The following is a 27,831-nucleotide window of genomic DNA, read 5'->3' as shown; positions in this document are numbered from 1 at the left end:
CAACATTATTGGGGTTATGGAGACTGGAACACTTGTGTACTGGTGCTGTGAATTTAAAATAGGGCAGTTGTTGACGGCAGCATGGTGGTTCCATAAGAAATTAAAAATGGAATTTGCGTATGTCTCATACCTCTGCTTCTAGTTATCTACCCAAATAGGAGAAGCTGAGTCTTGAAAAGGTGCTTTTTCCACCATGTTCACAGCAGTTCTCTTCACCATAGCTCGTGCTTAGAAGCAGCCCATGTGTGCTTAGATGCCTGAATTAGTCAACAGATGCTGTACGTACATATGCAACAGAATATTATTCAGCCTTACAAAGGAAGAAATGCCAGCACTTACTAAAAGACAAATGAACTTTGAGGCCACTATGCTAGGTGAAATACACCAGTAACAAAATGTCAAATACTGTACTACTAAACCTGTATCAGTGGATACCAAGAGTAGTAAGTTCATAGGCATAGATTTTATAATGCATGATGGTTGGAAGTGCATGGGGGAAGAGGGTCCTCTTCTATCTTCCTTTTGGGTTGTTTTCCTTGAAAAGAATTCTCTTGCTGAACTTGGAGAGGCTAAGTTTTCAGTCAGACTGGCTGACAAGCAAGCCCCAGTGATTGTCCTGCACAGCTCCTCACAGGACTAGGGCTACAGGGGATGCATGTCCACACTCAGCTTTTTATTGGGGTGATAGAGAATTGAACTCAGATGTTTTCCACAGGCCCTTCCCTCATGCTTATGCAGCAAGCACTCTTACATGATCAGCCATATCCCTAAACTGGTAAATTGCATGAGATATATGTAATTTCTACAGTACTGATAGGGGAGAGAGGAAGGAGACATATTTAACTGGAAAAAGCTCGGAGAGCTCTCTTCTGGGCCCAAGTCTATTTACCATGTGACCTTGGACATCTGTGATGAGTTATGAACTAAAAGAGAAAACTTGCCATATTATTTTAAATTATTGTACATGTGAGAATATTTCCTACACAATGGGTACTAGTAAATGTGAAGAAATATACTCATTTGTGCTCTTGTTAAGTGAATTAATTAGGTCAATTATGTGCAGTGCTAGGTTTGTGGCTAGGACGTAATAACCTCTAAATGACGATCAGCTGTTACTATTCAAACCCCTCACCCTTGAGTAGGACACAATGAAACACCTCACTAGTGTCCCCAAGTTCTTTGCATTGGAAATCTGATATTCTAGGGGCTTTCCAGCCCTGTTCAATAATAATTGATTCAGTGCCTTTGCAAAGTCTATCCTATTACTGTGCACTCAATAGCTCCCCAAGGACCTGAAAGAGTTAATTAGGGTCCTTAACCACCTTCAGGCTCTGTCCACAATTCAGCTAATTTAACAAAAGAGCATAATGACCCCAGAACATTTATACTTTCAGTTGCTTAAATCAATCGTATGATAAAGTGTGGTACATAACAAGCACAGAGAACTGTAATCTAAATGTAATTTATAAAGCTACACAGGTGTGTTTTAAAAAGGCTAAAATATATACAAAAGCACAAGTGGTTAATTTGTGGTACCATAGTATTAAGCAAAATAGCTAACAGAATTCTTGCTACCTGAGTTAGGACCAGCCAGTGCCCTGTTTGGGCCTGTGCCAACCAGGTATCATGTGTCTTGAGTAGATTTATTTTCTGTAAGGTTACAGTAAAATCACTAGCAATTTAGATAATATAAAGGAAAGGTAGGAAAAAGATAGAGAAATAAAGTGGATAGAGGGAGTAGGAGAGAGCAATGAGGGGAAGTGATTTCTAAAAGTCCTCAGGAATCCATAGTGAAGATAGAAAAAAAAAAACCCAATGTGAGAGGGAGGGAGGAAATGACTGAGAGAGAGCGAGAGAACATAAACCATCCAAGGCTCCTCCCCATGGTAGAATGTCAGAACTAGGAACTGTACAAGGGATGACGTAGGCACACAATCACTGTTTTGCAGCTGTCACAACATTCATTCCGGTAAGAATCATAAAGGAGCTGGAGAGATGGCTTAGCAGCTAATAGCTCTTCCTGTGCAAGTCTGAGGTAAGCCTGAGGTCTGAGGAGACCGGAGAGACTGCTGACTTTGATTCCTGGGACCCACATAAAACAGCTGGGCAAGACTATACCCATTTGTAACCCCAGTCCTGTAGGGAGACATGAGAATCACAGATTTCACATGGCAAGCTCCTGGATCAGTAAGAGGTCCAGGCTCATGTAAGAACTGGTGGGGAAAATCACGGGAGCAGGATGCCTGATGTTCTGCTCTGGCCACTACATGGGCATATACACATGAATATACCGCACCATACCGCACCACACAACACACACACACATACATGCATACATGCACACACACATACATATGTGCATGCATACACACATGTACACATACACAGCCCCTGCAATAATCTGCTCTGTATTGATGTGCAATCTTGGGGGTTCATTCTCTGCTGAAGCCTTACCCACTGTGGCTCAGGACATTGGTTTCTCTGGGGCCTTTAGCCTAATAGTCATACTAGTAACAGCAACAGCAAAATCATCAATGGAGACTGAGGTAGGAGGACGGCGATGAGCTTGAGGCAAGTGGTTAACAGTGGTTGGCCTGAGAGTCTGACGAAGCACGAGACAGCTTGAATTTGGATCCCTAGCATCCACCTAAATAACTGGGTGACCCCAGTCTTGTGGGGAGCAGAGACTGGAGAATCATTGGAGCTTGTGGGGAGAAAAATAATAAATGTACACTAAACTAGTGGGTACATGTTCCAGGGCAAACAGGACATTTATATAGCCTCAGGACATCCACTGCAAGACACTTATTAACTGCAAAGCAGAAAATAGTCATCTAATAGTAGTTGACGTTGCTGATAATGAGATCAACCTCCACCTGAGACTCGAAGAAAGACGTTTGTCCATCCCTTCCCTGGAAGTCCTGCCCCAGATGTATCACTCAAATCTAATCATGAGGCTTCAGAAAATCCAAATAAATGGTCTATACTCTTCAAAACTACTTTCAGGCATCGTGGCACACATCAGTAATCCCAGTGCTTGGGATGATGCTGAGGCAGGAGGATTGTGGGTTTAAAGCCAACATGGGCAATATAATGAGACTCTGTCTCATAAGAAAAAAATAGAAAAGAAAGCCATGTCTTGAAAGACAAAGGAGGGCAAATGAATTGTCCAGGTTAAGATGAAACAAGGATGAGACAGTGAAATGTGCTGTGTGGTCCTGGGCAGGTAAAATATCCATAAATGGTTCCTCATGGCCTCATATGTTTGTAATTAGCATTCACACTTAATCCCCATGTGGTGGTTTGATTCAGGTGTCCCCCATAAACTTAGATGTTCTGAATGCTAGGTTCCCAGCTGATGGAGATTTTGGAATTCACACCTCCTGGAGGCAGAGTATTGTTGGGGGCAGGCTTATGGGTGTTAGAGCAAGTTTCCCCATGCCAGTGTTTGGCACACTCTACTGTTGCTATTTTATACCTTATGTTGGCCAGGGGGTGATGTCCACCCTCTGCTCATGTCATTGTTTTCCTCTTCTATCATGGAGCTTCCCCTTGAGTCTGTAAGCCAAAATAAATCCCTTTTCCCCCAAAAGCTGCTCTTGGTCAGGTGATTTCTGCCAGCAGTGTGAACCTGACTGCAACAGCAATATTGGTACTGAGGAGTGGTGTCATATGCTGCCGGACACCTGACTGTGTGGCTTTGGCCTTTTGGAGCTGATTTTCAAGAGGAATGTGGATGAATTTGAAACCTTGACCTAAGAGACACCTTGCAGTGCTGTAAGTACAGCTTGATGGATTATTCTGGTCAGAGTTGTAAGACTTGAATGCAGTGAGAACTATGGACTGTGAGGTTTGGCTTATTGGGGTGAAAAGGGGCTTTGTCTGGACTGGGGTGGAAGCAGTTTATGTGAGAGGTTTGCTGTTATGCCTGTGTCTTGAGAACTTGTGCAGGGTTACAGTGCATAGAAACAGACTGGTGTGTGCAAAGGGATATGGCACAGAAAGAAATCCTTGGGCAGAAACTGTTGTCTATTCAGCTGCAATTATATGGGAGATTACAAAGTTTGAGACTGGGCCAGCTGACCTACACTGGGGCAACAGGAAACATGTAGACTCTTTTGAAGGGGCCGGAAGGCTCATGGAGTGTTCTGTTCTTCAAAGTCTGCTTTATTCCTCCTTTTATTAACAAATTGGTACTCTACCTGGATTGTGGAGTATAAGAAATGTAGGAAGGAGAGAGTTATTGAATTTTCAATGTAGTTTTGTGTTTTGGAAATTGCCATGGGCAGTGCGAAGCAGGTTTGCTGGATGCCTACATGGAGACCTGATGGAGCTGTGAGGATGAACTGTGGGTTGCAATGGAGACCCAGTGGAGATGCCGGGACCATGAGATAGCTGCTGAGGAGAGCTGCCGGCCCTGATGAAGTTTTCCAGGACCGTGAGTAGCCTAGCTGGAGGGGCAGAATTGGAATTCCAGAGGCTTGTTGTTAGAATAATCGAACTTGGAGACTTGTTATTGACTAGAGTTGTTGGACTTGGAGTTACAGAGTTTGACATTTACTCTGTTTAAGTCTTGTATTTGTTGAATATTTCTTTGCAATGCCCAATGCCATATTTTGCAATGTGAATGGGTATTCTGTGCCATTATGGATTTTGTGGGTAATTTTTTGGTATTATGGCTCAGTTAAAAGTCTTTGGATTATGGGGATGTTTGAACATCATTGAGACTGATTAAAAACTCTATAGGCTTTTAAAGTTTGACTTTTAAAGTTTGAATGCATTGCATATTACATCTGGGTGGTTATCAGTTTATGGGGTTCTGGAGTGGAACGTGGTGGTTTTATTCAGGTGTTGCCTATAAACTTAGGTGTTGTGAATACTAGGTATACTAGGTTCCCAGCTGATGGAGATTTGGGAATTAACACCTCCTGGAGGTAGTGTTGGAGGCAGGCTTATGGGTGTTATAGCCAGTTTCCCCTTGCCAGTGTTTGGCACAATCTCCTGTTGCTATTGTCTACCTGATGTTGGCCAGGAGGTGATGTCCATCCTTTGCTCATGTCATCGTTTCCTCTGCCATCATGGAACTTCCCCTTGAGTCTATAAGCCAATATGAATCCTTTTATCCCCCAAAAGCTTCTCTTGGTTGGGTGATTTCTGCCAGCAATGCAAACCTGACTGCAATACCCGAGCTGGTTAAGCCTTTGGGAGGTGGAGCCTTGTTAGAGGAGATGTGTTGCTGGGGACAGGTCTTGAGGCGTCATAGTCCAGTGCGTCTGTCTAGCTGTTCTCAGCTTACTTTCTCTACTTCCTCCTTGCTGATGTGGAGATGTACTACCTGATGGTCTGCTTCTGCCACACTATCCCTGCCATGATGAAACTTCCCCTTGAAACTTTAAACTGGAAATAAACCCTTTTCCTCCATATGCAACACCTGTTCTGGTGATTTGTCCAAGTGACAAGAAGGAAACAGCTACAGTGAGGAAACTATATTTTTTACCTAGTATTTTCAAGTTTCAAAAATCAAGTACTGTTTTTTGAATGGCAAATTGTAATTTATTCCTTTAAAAGCCCTCATTGTGTTTTCTGCTTCCACCCACATTTTCCTCTACCTCTCTCTTCATTGCTTCACAATTCACAAATTTCCCCACAGGGCCCTCTTTTATCTGTTTTTAATTTCTTATCTCCTTTTCTCTTTCCTAATATTTTCTTCCTTTTCATTTTGCCCCCTCTCCTCTACCACAAGGCTCATGAAGAGGAAGAGAAAAGACCCACACTCTTCCCCATCTGGTGGCACTGAATTCAATGTTTCTAATGACTTTTAACCTTGTTAAAATGAAACTCTTTGACTTAAAAATTTGAATACATGTGGTTAGACAGGGGTTCTTAGTCTCACTGGCTTCCCAGCATTCCTCTCTTCCTGCCCCTTCCTTTGCCTCCTGCTGGCTAGTGCTACTATTTTGTGCCTCTCTGCTGGTGGTCCCTTCTCCTGAAGTTGGTCCGTACTCCCTCCTGCTTGTCGTTCTTTGAGTCTTCCATTCTATTCCACCATGATGCTGCCTTTGATCAGTTGTCAGGTGGCCAGCCTCTTGCTACCATGAATCCTTGACTAGTGGGCTTGGGAAACTCATCCAAGGCATTTCCATGGATGGCTTTGATTTCCACTAAGGTAGAAGTAACAATACTGGTGCCTAAAAAAATGGATTCAAGAAGTCCCTGTGTTTTTCAAGGCAATGTATCATCCCATTATTGGAATTCAACTCTAGGACACCTGTTACCAAGGCTAATGACTGACCAGGCAGAGAGCCAAGGCCTCTCCAGGTGATTCTTTTCTGAATTCTGAGCTTCTTGCTTAGAATGAGTGCATATTAAAAAAATACTAATGGAATCTAAGCTTTTATTCTACATATTACTGTTTTTTTTAAATTTTTTTGTTCATTTTTTATTTATTTATTTGAGAGCGACAGACACAGAGAGAAAGACAGGTAGAGGAAGAGAGAGAGAATGGGTGCGCCAGGGCTTCCAGCCACTGCAAACGAACTCCAGACACGTGCGCCCCCTTGTGCATCTGGCTAATGTGGGACCTGGGGAACCAAGCCTCGAACTGGGGTCCTTAGGCTTCACAGACAAGCGCTTAACCACTAAGCCATCTCTCCAGCCCTCTACATATTACTGTTTTTAAGCAATTTATTTCTCTTTAACAACCTATTCTAGCAACAGAAGGAAGAAATACATATAAAATAAGCATTTTGTGCAAATTTCTCCTCAAATTGCAGTTATTAAGCATCTCATAATGAGGAATAATTATTGTTCTACAAACACAAGACCGTTTTCTATTTTTATTTTAGAGAGAGAGAGATGGAGAGAGAGAATGGTGCTCCAGGGCCTCAGCCACTGCAACCAAATCAGATGCTTGCACCATCTAGTGGGCATGTGAGGCCTTGTTCTTACCTCACCTTTGTATATCTGGCTCATGTGGGATCTGGAGAGTTGAACATGGGTCCTTAGGCTTCATAGACAAGTGCCTTAGCTGCTAAACCATCTCTCTAGCCCCATTAGATGTGTTTGCCTTCTTCCAACCCTCAATCATTTATGGCAGTCTTATTGCTAATGTCCCTTTCCTTGTCTAATGATCAGAGACCCTTCCCTTTCCTTGCTTCCTGAAGGGTAGCTTCATTCACGCATTCACATCTGGTTGGATAAAAAGACTTTCAAGTTGCTTTGAAAGCAATCCAGCATCCAAAGAAAAACAGCACATACTTTTCCTTTCCTTTCCTTTCCTTTCCTTTCCTTTCCTTTCCTTTCCTTTCCTTTCCTTTCCTTTCCTTTCCTTTCCTTTCCTTCCCTTCCCTTCCCTTCCCTTCCCTTCCCTTCCCTTCCCTTCCCCTTCCCCTTCCCCTTCCCCTTCCCTTCCCCCCTTCCCTTTTCCCCTTCCCTTTCCCTTTCCCTTTCCCCTTCCCCTTCCCCTTCCCCTTCCCCTTCCCCTTCCCTTCCCTTCCCTTCCCTTCCCTTCCCTTCCCTTCCCTTCCCTTCCCTTCCCTTCCCTTCCCTTCCCTTCCCTTCCCTTCTTCTTCCCTTTCCCATTTTCTTTTTCTTTCCTCCCCTCCTCTCCCCTTCCATTTCTTTTCCTTTCTCTTCTCTTCCTTTTTGTTTCTTCTCTTTCTCCCTTCCTCTCTTTCTCATATTTCCTCACTTGTCTGAAACAGGAATTCACTATGCAGCTCATACTGGTCTAGAACTCAAAACCCTTCTGAGTGCTGGGATTACAAACCTATACAACCATATCTGGCTTGCCTGCTTACCCTCTCCCACACCCCCAGATTATCAAAAATAGTGTTGCAAACAAACAAAACTAGGCAACATATAAAAGGATGATCTTTCTTAACTTCACCATTATGAGGTAAACATTGCTGTAAATCCATATGGCCAACTATATTTGTCACCAATGTCCCCTTCCCCTGCTTTGATCAGGCTCACTTCTTAAGTCCCACAGTATGCTCCTTCCCATTCTTTCCATGGCTGTCCATGAGGTATTCAGTCTTCTATAACTGCCCCTTCCTTTCCTTCCATGTAACTAACCCACCCCAACTTGAAAAATCCAGCTTCATCTTACCTGCTTCAGCGTGCAGATGATACACTCTGCATCCCACCATTCAGCCATGACATGATTTCCTCTGATTCTATGTCACTTTCCCACCGACAGTGCTTGCTGTCAGGGTGCTGAGACCATACTCAGCTTTTCTGTATCTTAGCAACACAGCTGTCTGATAAACACCTATGAAAGTTTTCATTCAACCCTTTAAAGACTGAAGCTAGGTTTTTAAAAGGCCAAAAGTACTTTACATAAATAGCATAACAATGTTTTATAATCTTCCCTTATAAGTCTTACACTTCTTTGATGCATTTATAACCCCCTGCTGAATACCAACCACCCCCCTGAGGAGGTCCTTCAGTGGAATGGGGGTGGGGAGGAGGGGAAATAAGAGGATAACATGAGGGCAATGAGACCAACATATGATTTGTTCATACAGTAAAGTTTGTTCCTAATTAAAAGTAAAAATAAAAAGTATTGCACCTAATTCCCATGAGCCTGTGAGGTTTGGGACAGATTTTCTCCCAAGAGAATTCTGGTCCAAGTGTAAAGTTGTTGAGTTGCTGGGGCACTATTTACTTAGGGCTCACTAACAGTCTACCAGGCAGTCATCACTTTAGCAAGTTTACATAATCCATGGTGGCAAGAGATGCTTCCTCATAAATCAGATAGCCTGTTGTTGCTAAAATGTCCAGGTGACAAATGACCTGCACTCTTGGGTAAAGACTATTTTGATTGATTTGACAAAGGCTCCAGTTCAGTTTGGAGCTATGAAAGCTCCAAGGCATGAAGGATCCCCATAAACTCCAGGCCAGAGTCAATGCTGGAAAGATGTAGTGTGTGGGGGCTGTGTCTCAGACAGAGTCAGCTTTACTACTTAACAGTCATCTCCTCTCTCCAGACAAAGTGGTGTTTGTGGGGATTTTCAAATTGCTCACCTACCAAGTGGTAGATTCATGCTCACCTCTCATCACATTTAATTAGAATCACGCTGTCTGTTCCAATCCCTAAGGCTGCAGCTCCCTTCTTGAGAGAAAAATGACTCTGTAAAAAAAAAACACACACATACACAAATCAAGTATAACTGTGATTAGTTTCATACAGAGACAAGATCCATTCCCTCTGCTATTTTTTTTTTTCTTTTGTTCCTTTCGTGCCTGGCTGCTCAGACAAGACAGTACCATTCACTTGTGCTTTCAAAAATATTATGGTGAGGGCTGGGGAATGCTTAGTGGTTAAGGCACTTGCCTGCAAAGCCAAAGGACCTATGTTCGATTTCCCAGGACCCACATAAGATAGATACACAACATGGTGCATGCTTCTGTAGTTCATTTGCAGTGGCTGGAGGCCCTGCTGCACCCAGTCTCTATCTATCTCTCTCTCTCTCTTTATTTGCCTCTCTCTCTCTCAAATAAATAAAAAAAAGTTATTATGGTGAAATACATTATTATGTGTTCACATAAGTTAAATATATACAACTTAAAGACCATATTATAACCATTTTGAAGCATAACCATTTCAGCGTCCTTAAGTATATTTATGTATGTAAACATTACCATTGTCCAATTCTCAGAGCTCTTTCCATCTTGTAAAATCTTGAACTCTGGACTCATTAAACAATCATTCCCCATTTCCTCTTCCTCAACCCCTGGTAGCCATCATTTGATTTTCTGACTATGTAAATTCGACTACTCTAGGTATCTTATACAAGTAAAATTGTGTAGCATTAGACTTCTTGCAGATGGTGTATTCCACTTAGCATAATGTTGTCAAATTTCAACCATATAGTAGAATGTGCCAGAACCTCCTTCCTGCTTAAGGGTGAGTAATGTTGTACACGTGCATAGGCAGTATTTGCTTATGTATTCATTAGTACATTGCCCATGAGGGGCTCCTACCTTCTGTGAAGAGAGTTTAGGACCCGGGTGTGCACATGCTTCTTTGAGACACTCCTTTCAGTTGTTTGACATACATACCTAGAAATAGAATTGCTAGCCCAGTAGCCGGGCATGGTGGTGCACGTCTTTAATCCCAGAACTTGAGAGGCAGAGGTAGGAGGATCACCATGTGTTTGAGGCCAACCTGAGACCACATAGTGAATTCCAGGTCAGCCTGGGCTAGAATGAGACCCTACCTCAAAAAAAAAAAAAAAAAAAAAAAAAAAAAAAGAATTGGTAGCCCATATGGTAAGTCTGCTTTTGATTTTTAGGAGCCACTATAATGCTCTTCTCAACTACTATGCCATTTAAAATTCTTACTAGAAGTACAAAATGGTTCCATTTTCTCCTCATCCTCACCACCACTTAGAATTTCTTTTACTTGTTTGTTTTGGCAACAGGTTCTCACTATGTTGCCCAAGCTACCACTGACTCTCTGGGCTCAAGTGATTCTACTGCCCCCAGTCTCCTGAAGTGTGGACACTGTGCCTGGCTTATGATTTTCTGTTTTTTTTAAAAATAATAATCCTAATGAATGTGAAATAGTAATGCATTGCACTTTCTGGTTGTCTCTTCATGTGCCATTTGTATGTCTTCTTTAGAGAAATGTCTATTCACTTCCTTTGCCCATGTTTGAATGGGCTTGCTTTTGCTACTGTTGCTTTGTTAAAAAATTCATTTGGGCTTCTTAAGAAAAAATAAAACATTGAAAATCGTAACTGGATCTGTGACCCTAGCACAGAGTAACTCTGAACCAAAATTTAACTAAAGACTTACATAACTAAAGACTTACATTGCTATTAGGGGTAACAAGTACTCCCAAAAAATAAAAAGTGAGAAATGTTTTTGAGCCTGTAAAAGGAGGATCTGGGTTGTTCCATGTTGCTAGAGGTCAGAAATGTCAGAAAGGTATGAATTTTCCTTTTCTCTTTCTACCTAATAGGGTTCCTTCCCCACATTTCTTTTACCTTAAACCTGAGTCCCTTCTCACATCTCTTCTTTCCTAACAGAGTGCCCATTTTCTAGAAAAGATAAGAAGGGCAATTCCCTTTCCTGGAGCATTAAAATTGGATCTCCTGTCTAGAAATCCGCACTGGGGTTGCACTAACCAGTGCCATAAAAACCCCTATATGGGTTGGTAGGTGGACCTTCCCATTTCCTTCAACCCCACTCCTGCTCTCTTGGGCCAAGAACTCTGTGTTCTTTCCTTCTCTTAAACTCTTAGTTCTACCTCTATAACCTCTCCCAATAGCATAATATTTACAAACCTCATCCTCTGCTGTATAGGTTTCATTCATCAAAATTCAACAGACAAGAGTCCAGAAGCCACTAATTCAGTGAAATTTTTGTGTGGCTGTAACCATCCAGCACCTTAGCTCCTGAGTGCTTGCCCAACCAAAAGCTGTGAAAGGTTCTGTTGCACTCAAAGACACCCCAAATTCCCATATCACTCAAAGTTATATTTTCATTTTAATAATAGCATAAAAGGAATTTATTATGGCATTTTCATAATACTTGGCTTTTATTAATCCCTGTCCCCACCCCTTTCTCCTGCTACCCCCCGTCCTTTTCTCTTTCATGTCACATGTCACATATATTCTATGATCCTCTTTTCTTCTTCCCCCCACAACTCCTCCTAAGACCTTTTTCCTTCTCGTGGTCCCATTTCCAGTTTCCAGAAACTATATTCGGTTTTGCCCCAATTTTCTGATACAGTGTATACTCTAGAGAAGTTGGCCCTAACTTCAGCCCTCTTCTCCCATGGGGTTCTTGGAGGGGCTATGTACTATTCATATGGCCATCCAGTTTGGGGTGACCACAGGAATAAGGCCACTCAAGGCTCAACCTTTGTTTTTGGTTACTGACTCTGGTTTCTGAGTACCAATGGCTGTAATCCTATTCCACTTGGAGAGCTGAGAAAGACTGACTTGAGCCCAGCTGTAAGGCATGTGCCCATCAGCCTCCTACTATTAACTACAGGTCATTAAGCTGTCCAAAAGGAGAGCTGCTTCCTCAATTTACATCTCCAAAGGGCTGCTGACTGGAATTTTAAGCTGTGGTTCCAAAGAGGGCACGGTTCTCTTCAAATGCCATGCCCGTTTCCAGCTCATCTGACTTCTTAACTGTGGGGTACATGAGCTCAACACATATATTTTTAGGGGACATGGCTAATAAAGAAATCACCTTTATTTATAACAGCAGCATATAGCACCAGCCAATAAAGGAAACATACCAAAGGGACGAGTTTTAAAAGCTCAGTGTAGTGGGGGTAATGACGCAGAGCCATTAGCTTCATTTTACAACCTCAGAAGGACAAAGTGGGTAACTGTTACTAAGATACCTGAGAATGTGCAGGAAAAGCTTAATTGGGTTTGCAAAGATGCATGAGCCCCCCGCCCCACACAGAGACCATTGCTCTGTTTTGTATCTGGCAGAGGCCAGACTGGCCTGGCACAGGAGGTGAGAGTGCGGCAGGGCTGTCTGTCATTGTGGGACAGCACAGAGCAGAGAAGCCAGCTGTTCCCACTGAGGAAACAAAAACTCCTCAGATCAGACCTCTCAGAGAAGGAGTGATGCAGCATTAAGGCTGCACATTGGCAAATTGGGGCTAAGTGAGGGATCCAGCGCATCTGGCCAGGGAGAGGCACATTCTGGCCTGGTCTCTAGTGAGGAAGAATAGGGATATCTCAAATAAGGAGCAATTACACGGCATAAGTGATCACTGTACTAGATGCAGATTTGAAGAAAAACACATGCCCAGATAGAAAGCTTAAAGATGTGGAAGAAAGGTGACATGAGGCATGGCAAGTAAAATGAAATTAGGCCAAACACAAATTCTTTTCATATGTTCAGGAAAGGGAGCACAGAAATATAGCTAGGTGGTAGCCACAAATAGCTAGGCACCCATGGGGAGGAAGGACATGGAGGGGGGAAAGGTACCACCCAGTGAGGAAGAAACGGGGACGAGTTAGATGGCTTGTTCTTCTCTGCTGATGAGAATCCTCAGCTCTCAGCTCCATGTAATGGGACCACTTGTGGATGAACCAGAGAACAGCATCCCCAAACCAACCTCCTTACGGATGCTGAGGAGCCTGGATACCAGGTGCCAAGGGAGAACTCAGCAGATGCTTGGCAAGAGCAGTGGACATTGGGACCTGTGGCCTAAGTAGCCTTCATAGATGAATGGATGTGCCCATGTCGGGCTGGGGGACAGACTGTTTTGGGGGCTTCAGAAGATGAAAATTATAATGAAAAATGGAAGCTGCAAGGATTCATGTTTGTCTCTCAATAACGAAGATTTTTATAATACTCTACTTTTCAATAGGATGGTTGAGGAATGAGCTGGTGAGTGCATCTTCTCTCTCTGACCTGGAAAACAGCAATACACCCACTCCTTGACAGAGTTAAGTGCTCATTTATAACTAAATCATATTTCCACTGAAGGGCAATAGATATTAAATCTACATGACTTTTGTTTTAAACTAAAGATTCAAGTTTGAAGGGAAGATGTATGCATGTACACACACACACACACACACGTGTGTGTGTGTGTGTGTGTGTGTGTATTAGTGCCTCTTTCCACTGCAGACATGCTCCAGACATATGTGCTTCTGTGCATCTGGCTTTTCATGGGTACTAGGGAATCGAACTTAGAGCATCATGTTTTGCAAGCAAGCATCTTTAGCCATTGAGCAATCTCTCTAGTCCCTGGCATGCCAATTCCCTCTCTCATTAAAAGGTCAGTCTGTTGGGCTTGCCTCAAAGAAAGAAGGAAAGAAAGAGAGTGAGAGAAGAACAGAATAGGGCTGGAGAGATGGCTCAGTGGGTAAAAGTGCTTACTATGCAAGCATGTTGACCTGAATCTGGCTCTCCAGAGTGCATGTAAAGCCTGATGCAGTGCTGAACCTCTGTGACTCCAGCCCTCCTGAGAGAATCCCTGGAAGCTCACAGGCTGGCCATAATGTCACACCTAGCAGTGCACAACAAGAGACCCTGCCTCACACAAGGTGGAAGTCAGGGAACTGTCACTTGAGGTTGTCTTCTGACTTCTCGGTGTGTGTGTGTTTTGGTGTGTATGCGCTTACATGAGCACACACTGGTGTGTACACACATACAAAGATTTTAAAGAAAGGAATGCACTACTCATACTGATGTAGAAACCTCTTTAACACGAAAAGAGATCCAAGGATGATATTTGATGGCAAGCAGAAACTTTGATATCATGTGTACATTGAGCTATTTTTTGCCAATAAACAATTTATTCCATGACTTTGGGATTCTGAGAAGACTGAATGGAAAATCTGATCTGAGATAAAGTGAACTGGGTTAGGCTAATGGTTTTCTTAGCTTGAACTAGCATTTGCTGAGCTGCGGCAGGAATTCCTCTCTGGGCAGAATGGTGTGACGAATACAGACATGCAGATCGCACATACGGATGCCCAGCTCTCTGCCAGTACCCATGAAACATACTCCTTCTCGAGTCCTTCTCGTCTAGTGAGATTTTTAACTCTTCTAACAAAATTAATTTACAGTTACTTTATTTCCCTTCCTTCTTTCCTTTCCTTTCCTTTCCTTTCTCTTTCCCCTCCCTCCCTCCCTTCCTTCCTAGAGAAAGAGAGAGGGAGATAGAATTGTCTGGGCCTCTGCCACTGCAATGGAACTCCCAATGCTTGTGCCACCTAGTGGTCATGTGTGATCTTGTGCTTGCTTCACCTTTGTGCATCTGGCTTACCCTCCCAGGCAAACACCTTAACCGCTAAGCCATCTCTCTTGCTCTTACTTTATTTCTTAAAATAAAAATATGCCTTATGGAGTTTGTAAGGAAACCTGAAAACTGTATCAGTTGCAGTAGAGAATCTAATCTCTCCCAAGGCTATGAATTCTTGGGCATTGATCTAGTATTTGGGAAATGAATACATAGCTGTCTGAAGGAAGTAATTTCCCCCAGATATTTCCCCATCTCACTACTTCCTGTAGCTTCCACCTCGCACCCTGGATGGGCTCAGTTCTTTCTCTCTGTGGGCCACCAGTGGACGGCTAGTCATAACAGCAATGTTGGCCATCATTTGTGGCATGCCACTGAGGATACGGACTCTACCCTTCACATGTGACATTTCACTTCGCCTTTCACAGCTGTGCGGCTAGGGGCACCATGCCCACGTTGCTGAGGAGGAGCCCGAAGTGAGGTAACTCACCTGAGGCTATCCTCTGGAGGTGGCAGAGCAAGACCTGCTACCATTTCTACTTAATTTCAAGACTCATAAACTTTACATACTAACCTGAAGACAAAATAGGCCTGTCAGCCACTTCTGACTTGGCTCTTACTCAAAGCAAGGGAGAGCTAGTCATCTGACATGGCATGGAATCTCAGGGAGTCTGGTAGAAGTGACCTTCCAGACCCTTCTCCTTGTTTCCTTTCCAAGGTCAGGCAGGGGGTCTGTACTCCCAAGAGTCTGCCTCAGAACCCCTAAGAAGGAAGGAAGGAAGGAAGGAAGGAAGGGAGGGAGGGAGGAAGGAAGGAAGGAAGGAAGGAAGGAAGGATGGCATTCATCTCACTGTTTGGTGGGTATAACTATGCCCAATTGGCTGAGTACTTTTCTCTTCACTGCCATGGAAATACCTCCAGGAGAGGTGATACTGAGTCTTAGTCACTCACACCTAAGCAAGGCTTTCAGGTGTTTTCCTAACAGTAGGCCTAGATGAGAGTAATATGAAAAAAGCCAGAAGAGTGGTGCTGACATAATCACGTTTTCATTTGTTCTCAGTCCTTTCAAGCTAGGCTTGTGTCTGATGGGTGGCATCACAAGCCCTGGGCGCTGTCTGGATTGCTGCTTTTTTTTTTTTTTATCTTTTGTGCATTTGTGGTTACTTCCACCCTCCCACCCCCCACCCAAGGTAAGGTCTTACTCTAGCTAAGGCTAGAATCTAGAACTCACTCTGTAGTCCCAGGCTGGCCTTGAATTCACAGTGATTCTCCTACCTCTGCCTCTCAGGTGCTGGGATTAAGGGCGTGCGCCACCATGTCTGAGTCAAAACCCTCCTAACTAGTCACATATGAAACTCCTTTTTCTAAAGCACCTCCCCACAGAACACCATGGGGTACTTTACAAAATTTGCTGATGACCATTTCAGAAGGTACTGGCTGGGCTTGGTGGGTGCAGTGGAAGGAATCTGTCCTGATGATTGGCCTAAGAGAACCTGCTGTTGGTTACAGTTGTGGGGAACATCTTCCTCGATGGTCTTACACTGTTTCTGAAAGAGCTTGTGCCATGTGAAGAAATCAGAGGAGTGTGAAGTAATGCTCATGGTTTGCACTTTCAGGGGATTCAAAGTGACAGATGAGAATTGCTGAGCCAGGATCTTGCCTTCCCTTATCAGAACAAGTTTTGCTAAGCCTTTCTGTCATGGAAAATGTGGGGAAAGTGGTGAGATTCAGCAAGGGCTGAATGTGGAAGTCAATGGTCCTCGTGAGCTCTTCCAGTTCTGGATTTGGGGATGCTCTATTTTGCAGGAAAGTATTCTTGAAACTTTTCATTCGAGGCTTGAATATCATCTGTGTTTTAGTGCAGTGACTAATTTGCTTCTAATGTTTGTCACAGCAGCACTCTGTTTAAGTTAGTCCTACTCAAAGTTTGAAAGAAGGCAATTAATTTGAATACACAAAATGTTATTCAGCTAGGTGAAGCTTTAGTCCACAGATGTAGATAGACTTTGAAGAGAGAGAGAGAAAATGAATTTGAATGAGAATGTAGAAAACCAAAGATGATTCTTCTTCTTGACTGTGAAATTTCCAATTGGGTGGGATAGCTACAGAGTCTCTCGATATCTCAATATTATTGATATCTCCATAGCTCTAACTCAATTTGACAGTTTATGAAGCCAGTGCTCCGAATAGAAGAAACAATATTAACTTGATCTGGCTCAGTAGATCAGGAAATTCTATTATTAGTAGTAAAACCAAAATGGCAGAAGTGGCACTTGAGGCAAGATGCCACCAGTGAACTTGAAGCATCCAGCCACAGAAGGGGTCTTAGCCATCCAACCTGGTAGTTGAAAGAGCAGTGCTGCATGATTGGGAAACTGAGGCTATAAATATGACTGCGACCAGCTGCACAACATAGGGCAGACACCTACTGTGCAACCTACTCCATCTCTGGGGCTTATCCTTCCATTCCGAACACAAGATTGTTATCATCAAAGGTACCTAATCTTTGTGTAAAGTTTACCATGTCACAGACGTGAGGCAAGTATTTTCTAAGGCTCTTATTTGTTTGTTTAAAGTGTTGAGCTTTGGGAACCTCTCAAAGAACAGGAAGAAAGATACATTAATCTGCCCTGCCCCAGCCATTGGCAACCCCTCTCCTCACTGGATCAACAGAGCAGCCCTTCCTTTTTCTCTGTGGAAGAGAAAAGCCCCCATCTCCATGCAAGGCCTGATATTGTTTTGTCTGGAGAAAAGGCATTTGAAAAAGGACTTGGTCATTTTTTTTAAAACTCATCTATCTCAGAGCTATTTCTGGAGCAGATGACTATAGAATCTGAAAAGACCAAAGGAATACATGCCCTCATTCTAAAGCCAGAAGAATTTACAAGGAAGGATGAATTAAACCTAGTGGTCTGAGAGCTAGGGCCCAAAAGAACTAGAGATGGCAATCAAGTGACTTCCCACTCCTGAGCTTCAAGGGAAGGGCTCACCAGTAACTCTAGAATGATTTGGGTGGATGGCTCAAGGAGTCTGAGCTCTGATGGTCCTTCTAGCACAGCTCTCGGACAGTAAGAATGGTTTCTTTTGGGTACAGGGAGGGAGTCACACTTTAGTATCACATTTACATTAAGAAATAAGCAGGGTGGAGAGATGGCTTAGTGGTTAAGATGCTTGCCTGTGAAACCTAAAGACCCAGGTTCAATACCCCAGTACCCACATAAGTCAGATGCACATGGTAGCACAAGTGTCTGGAGTTTGTTTGCTAGAGGACCTGGTGCACCCATTCTCATTCTCTTTAATAAATAAATAAATAAATAAATAATAAAAATAAATTATATTAAAAAAAACTCATGGGATTAGGGAAGGTACAAAATAGTAAGTTATAACAAATGTTAGATGAACTGTTTTCTAGAAGATGTTGATACAGAATCTCTTAATAGTTTTCCACAGGGGTCAAGAGTATGAGCCTTGGTGATCTGGAGACTAGGAAACTGCTTTGATTCTGATCTTCTCTACATAGCTAACTTCGTTTTAAAATTTCCAATAATAATAATATCTATTCTATCTGTCCCACAAGATTCTGAGAATCAAATGAGTTTATTCTTAATACTTATTGGAAGTGTTTTGTAAACTGTCAAGTGTTAAACATATCTAATATGTATTATATTAGAAAACAATAGTTCATCTGTCAAAAATAATAAACCTACAGCTGGATCCATTGGTATTTTAGGAAAAGTTCACAATCAAATGATCATTTTTAGTCATGTGCGTGGAGAGATGAGAAGCTAAATTGCCTTTTTTTTTTCTTAGAAATGAAGGAGTACACTCCAAGTTAAAAATACTAAGAGAAGACAGGAAAGCAAAGTTATTCTTTTACAACACAGCCTGAACTCAAGGTGTGAGGCATAAAACTCATGGAGAAGCCAGACAGACATCTAGGAGGCAGCACAGGAGAGCTTGCTGCTGAATCAACCTCTTTTTAGCCTGCAACACAGCAGATGTCCAATATAAGACCACCTGAGCATTTTGGAGCTGAGCATACAGAAATATTTCTCAGATGTTGGAGCCACTTCTGTCAAATAGTGAAAAGAAAAATTATGTTTGATTTTATCTTTAAAGAAGATTAACTAAAAAACAAAACAAACAAAAAAAAACCATCTCCTGATGAGGCAGGCTGAAGAATGAAGTTCACTGCAAAGCTTGCGACGGACCCCAGGTGCTGTGCAGTCAGCTACAGCATCTGCTGCCTTGCACTTGGATGTGAGAGAAAGCTGGTTGTCCAGCAGGTGAAAGCTGTTCAGTTACATGATCAGCTTGTGCCTGTGTGGTACCAGGAAGGAATGGTGTGAACTCTTTGAAGGCAGTGGAAGGAACATGAACTTCTGAGTTGTGTTGTTCAACAAGGAAGATGCACCTAACTAGTAGCCCAGTGTGGCAGGGAGAAGCCAGTGCTTGACCAAAACACATCTGCCCAAAGATAAGACAGGAAAGACCACAATGCCATTTCTTCACAATACTTTTGATTGTGAAGTTTCATTGCTAACTTTACTCAATCTAGAACCATCTAGGAGACTCGGGTACATCTCTGGGTGTGTGTGGAAGGGTGTTTCCAAAGAGGATCAACTGGGCTTGCAGGAAGGGGACTCAGCCTAAAGTGGGGATCACTATTGACAGGGGCTTGGATGGGATGAAAGGAGGAACAAAGGAGAAAAGAGGCAAGCTCCAGTCTTCTCCTTTCCCTGCTTCTGGGCCCACCCTGAGGTGAACTGCACTGCTCCTCTATGTCTTGCCCACCGTGAGGGACTGAATCCTCTCAAACTGTGACCCAAAAAAACTCCACCTCCCTTAGGTTGTTTCTACTGGACATTTTGGTCAGTGATGAAAAGCAGCTAAGACAGTACTGAATGGAGTCAGCCAAAGATTAGAGTTAGATAGTTCCAGGCACTAGGATGCTTGAATAGCTGGCCAATCAGCTGATTAAAATATTTTGTTTTTTTATTTTTATTTATTTATTTGAAAGTGACAGAGAGAGAAAGAGGCAGATAGAGAGAGAATGGGTGCGCCAGGGCCTCCAGCCACTGCAAACAAACTCCAGATGCATGTGCCACCCTTGTACATCTGGCTTACGTGGGTCCTGGGGAATCGAGACTCGAACCGAGGTCCTTAGGCTTCACAGGTAAGCGCTTAACCACTAAGCCATCTCTTCAGCCCATAAGTAAATTTTTAAAGAGAGAGACTGTGCAGGGAACTGTACAGTTTTGATTATATGGAACACAGCTCAATGGTCAGGATGAATTAATACTAACCCTTCCTTCTCTCCTCTTCCCTCAAAACACATTACAGAGAAGTGAAGAGATGGAGTGAGGGTGAAAGGTATTTTGCTATATCTTTGTTTTCCTAAGATTTAGGTCCAGGAAGATGCTCCCGTGGACCACTCAGCTGTCCTCTCCCCTTACTCTCTTGGAAGACGTCAGAAGTGTAGCGTTTCCAGACATCATTCATTCAACCTGGGCGTCATGGAAGATAACACTAAAGTTAGAAAGAATGGAAACACATACATGCTCCGACGTGAAGGCGATGAGCCTGGGAACTGCAGCCATTCCCTTCTCCTTGACTTCTGGAAACATCTTGTAGCGCGCAATGAGCATGGCATACATGTTGGATATGGCGCCACCTACAAGGCATAGCAACAGTTACACTCTTCATTAGCATAATTTCTCAACATGCCTAATTTCCACAGACCCAGAGCACAACTTCTTAAATTGTGGGTTACGACCCAATGTGGGTTTGCATAATTTAATGAGGGAGATTGCAGTAGGCTTGGCAACAGTTAAAGGTTTCTGAACATGCAACAGAAACTAATTCAAAATCAAATGGGTAATGAATCCAAAGTGTTTGCGGTAGTGCTTGTCCGTTTTGCATACTACAATTTCACTGCAGCCTTGGCTCTGAACACACGTGTGCACGTTGTACTGTGTATCACACTACTGTCTGAAACGACTCAACTAAGATTCAAGACTAGTGTATGCTATTAAGTGCAGTGTTTTTCTTGTACCCACCACATTTTCTGCTCTTACAGAAATAACATGGCTTAATTATGGAAAACAGACTTTTAATATTTTCCTACCATAATGCCTTAACAGGTAGTTATTGAGTTAATGCATCCTTGGATTTTATTGTGTTAGGATATTTGGTTTTTAAAATTGTTTGCATTGCTGAATGATTTTTATAAACAATCAATACATAAAGTTTGGTTTGGGATTAGGACAGAATTGCCAAAAATATTTGAAATGACCCTACATATATACTGCCTTTTAGGTCGGGAAAAAATAGAGTCACCGAGGACACCAGGAGGGTGACAGAAACCAGGGAGTGGGTCATCCACATTCCTCAAGGAACCACCGAGCCATCATCCCTTCCTTGCCTAACAATACCCCAGGTCTAGGTGTCCTGCCCCCTTATCTCTCAGGACACCAGGTTACTGGTCTGGTGTCACACCCTGGCTATCTTAGTTCTCCTCTAAAGAAACCTTTCTTTTACTTCCCCTTCCTCACCTTCCCCCAACTGAAGAGCTCTATAAAGCCCACTATCTGTAACCCCAAGTTGACTGCTCTGCTCTTGAGAGTCAGTTCTGGCAGCTCATGTTTTTCCCAGAATAAAAATTTCCATCTTTGCCTCAGAGTGCTCTCCATGGTCTTGGTCATTCCTGAAACTTATACTGCCATTTTACATTATGTATTTATGAAAAGTGGCATTCCCAGCCTTGAAACAAGATCAAAATATGGAACAATTCTAAAAACACTGGATTCTGGGCTGGAGAGATGGCTTAGCGGTTAAGCGCTTGCCTGTGAAGCCTAAGGACCCCGGTTCGAGGCTCAGTTCCCCAGGTCCCACGTTAGCCAGATGCACGAGGGGGCGCACGCGTCTGGAGTTCGTTTGCAGAGGCTGGAAGCCCTGGCGCGCCCATTCTCTCTCTCTCCCTCTATCTGTCTTTCTCTCTGTGTCTGTCGCTCTCAAATAAATAAAAAAATAAAAAAATAAATTTAAAAAAACAAAACAAAAAAAAAAACCACTGGATTCTTTGCATCCTATAATGTAAATAATTAGGAAAGACTTATGTAAACACAAGTAAGCAAGCCATCTCATTAATGTGCAAATTTCTTCTTTCTTTAATAACTAGTTATATATATGCATATATATATCAAAGAATTGTTCTAAAATAAATTTATTTTATTTTATTTTTATTGTTATTATTATTATTAATTTTTGTTTTTGGTTCTTCGAGGTAGGATCTCACTCTAGCCCAGGCTGACCTGGAATTCACTATGGAGTCTCAAGATGGCCTTGAACTCACGATGATCCTCCTACCTCTGCCTCCTGAGAGCTGGGATTAAAGGCGTGTGCCACCATGCCCAGCTAAAATAAATTTCTTTATAATTTATTGTTAGTAAACTTCATTTTATATGCCTGTTTCATATAAGTACAAACCCAGGGCCATGTAAGAACTTCTCAAATGAAAGGGGTCAAGAGTGGAAAATAATTTAAGGTCTGACCTCTATCTCCCTTTGACACAGGAGGAAACCTTGTTTTCTCTCCTTTGAACTGAATCCTCATATTCAAAGACTCAAGCTAAAAGGGTTCAGATAGGGCAAATTGGCCCAACTACAAGGGGACCTTTCACACCCCACCTCAGTCACTAAGGGAACTTCAATTAATTTTTCTCTGGCTGGAATTCCTTTGAAGAGACTTTTTGTTGGTGTTATTGTTTTTTTTTTTTGTTTTGTTTTTTATTTTTTTTGGTTATTTGAGGTAGGGTCTCACTCTAGCCCAGGCTGATTTAGAATTCACTATGGAGTCTCAGGGTGGCCTCAAACTCATGGCAATCCTCCTACCTCTGCCTTCCGAGTGCTGGGATTAAAGGCATGGGTCGCTATGCCCGGCTTTGTTTGTTGTTTTTAAGACAGGATTTTCTATGTGGCCAGGCTGACTTCAAACTTATGGTTCTCCTGTCTTAGTTTCTCAAATGCTGGGATTACAGATGTGTACCATGCTCGATATGAAGAGATTTTCTTTTTGAATAATTATCAACCTTTTATTTAAAATCTTAAGTTTATTCATGAGAGAGAAAGCATGAGTATGTGCATGCATGTGTGCATACTGGCATGTGTATGTGTGTATGGGCATGCAAGGTCTCCTGTCTCTCTGCAGACTTCAGACACATGCATTACTTCATGCATCTGGTTTTACATGGATACTAGGGAATTGAACCCTGGGTGGCAGGCTTTGCAAGCAAGTGCCTTTAACTGCTGAGCCATCTCCCCAGCCCGGGAACAGACTTTTGACAAACTATGTAAGTTACTGTTAATGGTCCTGTCTGTCAATCAATGAAGGCTTCTTAAAGAATGCAAGATACATATCCAAGTTTGTCTCATCCTACTCTGTTTATTCTTCTGAACAGTTCTTTCCTCTCAAAGACACTGAAATACAAGTGTATTCATTAAAGAAATCTTATTTCACAATTTAGGTCCATATGGAATTACTTTTCCTGTGTTGCCCTAAATGTGTCAGGGATTTCACATGAAAAATGTTGATTGTGTAGGTAGGCCCTCACTTGATAAGCAAAGCAGAGGGAACTTTCCTAAGGGCTAACCAGCAGCTCAGGTTTTATTTATTTATTTTTGCTGTTTAGGAGAAAGGCATGCAAGATATACAAATGGATATGCTGGTTTAGCAAATGTGAGACCATACAACAGGTTGAAGGTGCTGTCTCCTGTTCCCACTCCAAGAGAGACACCTTTGTGCCCATGGTGTGGATGTTTCCAGTAAGCTTTTTTTTTTTTTTTTTTTTTTTTCCTGGTGATGAAGGAGCAGAAATGCTATGCCAAGGTGAATGACCCATGTGGTGTTATGACTTTTGTCTCATGAGCCCTGGGTTGGACCAAGCAGGCCACCTGTCACAGAACAACCTTCACCCAGATCCAGCATCTTACCACTCAGAAGGAGGGCAGCTCCTAACTTTCAGGGCCCTAGAGACACAGGATGAGTAGAATCCAGGTCAAGTCGGCTCCGAGAAGATCCCAGTCTAAAAGGCTGACTATAAGATACTGGACTCAAGGAAGCCTTTAAGGCAAGTTTCCCTCTAGTTCCTGGCTTTGCAGTTTTGGCACCAGTTGGCATCTTGGGCTACCTTGTAAGGAAGTTTTCCTTGGGTACTATATTTAGTGTTACCCCTGGCTCCCAGGTGCCAGCACATTCTCCTTCCCCAGTTATGATAATTCAAAATGTCTCTAGACCTTGCCAACTATTCCTTGAAGAGGCAAAATGGTCCCATAGTTGGAAACAGTGGTTCCAATTCCAAGTCTGGGGAGCCAGAGGAGAGGAGAAAGGAAGGGATGAAATGCACAAAGAAAGGAGAAACAAAGGTAGATGGTGTTGATCTTCTAACTCTATCTGGTTCTTCATGAAAAATATGTCAGTTTCAGGAAATAAAGACAAAATAAACTCAGTTCCAAAGGAAATAAAGTAGCAAATTTACTAGAAAAGAAAGACGGCTTAAAATCCATCACAGCTGGTGTTCAGTGACTTTCTTTTTTTCTTTGAGATAGGGTCTCACTCTAGGCCAGGTTGACCTGGAATTCACTATGTAGGGTGGCCTTGAACTCATGGTGGTCCTCCTACCTCTGCCTCCCCTGTGATGGGAATAAAGGTGTGCGCCACCACACCCAGCCTGCAGTGATTTTTTTTTTTTTGAGTTACTTATCCTTTCTATGGAACTTTCTCCTTTAGAATCTGAAAAAGTTCTATATGCTTAAAAATATTGAATAAACTTGCATATGTGAGCTGATAGACAACCATGCTTATTTTAAGTCATGGCCTTAAGGTCACTGGTTTTTTTTTAATTATTTTTTTTTCAGTTTTTCTTTCTTTCCTCCCCTTTCATCTATCTTTGTACATTTTCTTAGGAGAGATGGGAACTTTGTGCCTGGCACATTGGCAGGTGTGACTCTGGCCTTGCCTGCCTGTCTCGGTGTGCTGATGACACCTGCTTCTTGTCACTGCTCAGGTGCTGGTCTGCTCACCAGGCTTTATTTCCACGGGTCAGTGACTCTGCATTTCCTTCCCAACTTTCATTTGTCTTCACATCAAGCCAAGGGCACAGTCAGGATCAAGGACACAGATTTTTGTTTCAGGATGATTCTCTGGGCTAGCAGAGGTACAAATAATGGAGCTTAGGATGCAATGGTGGGCAATAAACAGCAAGATGGAAAGAATGGATGGCATGGTAAAGAAAAGAAAGAATGAGAAATCTCTTTAAAAAGTGACTACCCTCTTTTAGCTCTAAGGAATTATCTCCCCAGGCACTCTGCTCTGCTTGTAATTTCAGAGTAGATTAAGTACATGTGCTCTGTTGAGTAGATCTGCCTTGTTATGTACTTCCAGATTCCTTATCAAGAATCTCCTTTATTCCACAGTATACATATACCCTGTGTGTAGGATAACAGTAGAAGTACGGGTAAATACAATCTATGTTCATGCTCCTATGCACACTAATAACTAACGTTTGAGCATGGAGTTAGTTAGCTTGGAGGTGTGTTCAAGGGCCACGTGTACATAGTCATGCTAATTCTCTTGATTAGTATACAGTTCTAGGTTACCTAATCATAAACATGGATCAGTTGTTTATTTTTCTTAGGTTCACAACAAAGGCATATCAAAAGAAAAAAAAGAAAAATTGAAATATATATATATACCAGGAGAAAATATTCCATCACCAGAGCCCCCTGGCCAGCCAATGATTTCTCTCATTTTCTTTAGTGTGACATACTCCAGAAGCACAAACACTGGAGCAATCTCATAGGTGAACCTGGAATGCAGAAATGGACACATTTTATATATGTAGCTGAAAGAAATTATTCACTGTGAAAATATCTATAGAATGATTTTATTTTTCAAAGCTTATATTCATGGATGTGAGAATGATAACATTAGGCAGAAATACAGTCACTTCTAAAAGGTCTTAAAAAAGTTTTGCTCTTTTTTTTTCTATAGCCTTGCAGTCAATTACTGGCATAACATGCTTGGGTGGTTTATCATATTGAATAAAGAGCATTTTATAGTCCGGCTAGATAAAAGGCAACTCTTGGGTCCATTTTTTTTTTTACATTACAAATAATTTTAAATCAAAATGCCCATAGTCTCTTTTGTGTTAATAAGTTTTGTGTAGTTTGACAGAAACAAAGATATAACAGAATCACTTTTTATTAAGCAAGAGGCTACATAATGCTAAAAGCTTTTCACCGAAGAGGAAAAATCTCTGATCATTGTCATGGATGATAAAGAATCTCTCTGGTAATTAGCTTAATCACACAGAAACTTGTTCACCTACTTACATGTTAGTATTTGCTGTTGATGTGAGCCAGTCTGCTGCTAGTCCAACCATATCCAATCCAGTAGAAAGTTGATTAAAATATCTGGGATGTCCTGAATAAAGTAGAATACCAGAATCAAAATTGCTACCAGTGATAAGAAATTTTCCTAGCAAAAGTCTTGAGAGAGTGTCTAGTAATAGAAAATGCATAGTCAGAAATCCCATATGCCAATACATGTGTGTGCACAAGAAAACATACACACTCATGCAACCTTGCTTTTAACCACAGAGGCTACCAAAGGCTTAGTATTTAATTCTTAAAACACACTATAAAACCCTCTTTTAATTATATTCTATAAAAATAACATGTAGATTACAATGTGGACACTAGACTATGCCCTACCATGCTTTCAATGTATTTGCAAACTAGAGTATTATGGCAACCCAAATCACTCAAAGACAAGCTATTTTTTGTTTGCATTTTTGCTACTAAATATCCTTTTTTTGTTGTTGTTGCTGTTGAGTCGCTCTGAGAATCAGTCATACCGTGACATCCACTAGGCATGCCAACATTCATAATAGTGTCAGTGACAAATGGCTTATGATTACAAACGACGATGCAAAAATGAGAAAATAGGCCATTCTGCCCACTGATTTGCCCCAGATTCAAAAAGTGATGAGTATCTAGAGATGGTATGGACAAAGGCAATTCTTGAAGAATTTTCCTCTGAATATTGGACCATGAACAACAGCTCCCTCACAGTTCTGATTTAGAATAAAGCTAAAGATGGTCAATATAACTGTTGTCAACAAGATGCAAAGACATATTCAAAGAACTGATCAGCCCATTAGCTGGCTTTTCTAATTAACTTCTGAATTTCTTTAAAAATTTGTAAATGGGTTGATATCCACACACTCTGGGAGCTATTATTTAAAATGTGATGAGAAATATCTCATTAGGATTCTGTGTTTGCACATCTTGTCCCCAGAGAAGCCCATCAGTTAATCCGTGCTTTATTTAGAAACAGAAATTTTGGAGAAATGATTATGGAAATAGCATCTGATAAAAAGGTACCCATCACTTGCTGGACACCTGTCTGATGCCTGGTGATGTGATAGTCTCAATCCCATCATGGACAAAACAAGATAAAGGAAGAGCTTATCTCCTGGACTGGAGTGCTCTTTATCAGCCCCAGGCATGTGGCTAGAGAGTTTGACACTAGGAAAAGATAGGAGCTGGGAAGGCATACATTTCAGAGGGACAAGGATTTGTGCTTCTCTTGTAGCATTGTTTTACCTCCCTTATGGCCTTGCATGCTATCCTTCTACTTTTTATTATTTTTAAAATTTTTCTGGGCCCTTTGTTTCTGACCTAATCAGTTTACTTATTCAGGAGAGGTAGAACACCCCTCTGTGGTCTGCTGTCTGGAACAAGCTCCACCCCCTTTGTGTCAGTGATTTCTCCATCTCATTACAGCATGCAGCTGACATCTCAGCCCATGCTTTGCCCTCCATTCCGTGATCCCTTCATCATCCCCCCCCCACCCCCCGGAGGTACAGTCTCACTCTAGCTCAGGCTGACCTGGAATTTACTATGAAATTTCAAACTGGCCTTGAACTCACAGTCATCCTCCTACATCTGCTTGCCAAGTGCTGGAATTAAAGGCATGCACCAACACACCTGGCCCTGCACCATTCTTAAGTGAGGAAATTAATAAGGATTGGCAACTCT

General features: G+C 42.1%; 1 protein-coding gene across 1 annotated transcript in view; it reads right to left on the bottom strand.

Annotated features, from left to right (window-relative positions):
* Gad2 (glutamate decarboxylase 2) overlaps window positions 1-27,831 on the bottom strand; it is a 75,944-nt gene that overhangs the window by 42,416 nt on the left and 5,697 nt on the right. The window contains exons 5-8 of the mRNA XM_004659761.2: window positions 26,122-26,212; window positions 25,483-25,595; window positions 20,290-20,405; window positions 9,054-9,133 (exon numbers count right to left, since the gene is read on the bottom strand). Of these exons, the coding sequence (XP_004659818.1) occupies window positions 9,054-9,133; window positions 20,290-20,405; window positions 25,483-25,595; window positions 26,122-26,212 (400 nt within the window). The remainder of the gene's footprint in view (window positions 1-9,053; window positions 9,134-20,289; window positions 20,406-25,482; window positions 25,596-26,121; window positions 26,213-27,831) is intronic.

This window comes from Jaculus jaculus, chromosome 5 (genome assembly GCF_020740685.1).
Source record: "Jaculus jaculus isolate mJacJac1 chromosome 5, mJacJac1.mat.Y.cur, whole genome shotgun sequence".
NCBI lineage: Eukaryota > Metazoa > Chordata > Mammalia > Rodentia > Dipodidae > Jaculus > Jaculus jaculus.
This window is presented reverse-complemented; position numbering and strand designations above follow the sequence as displayed.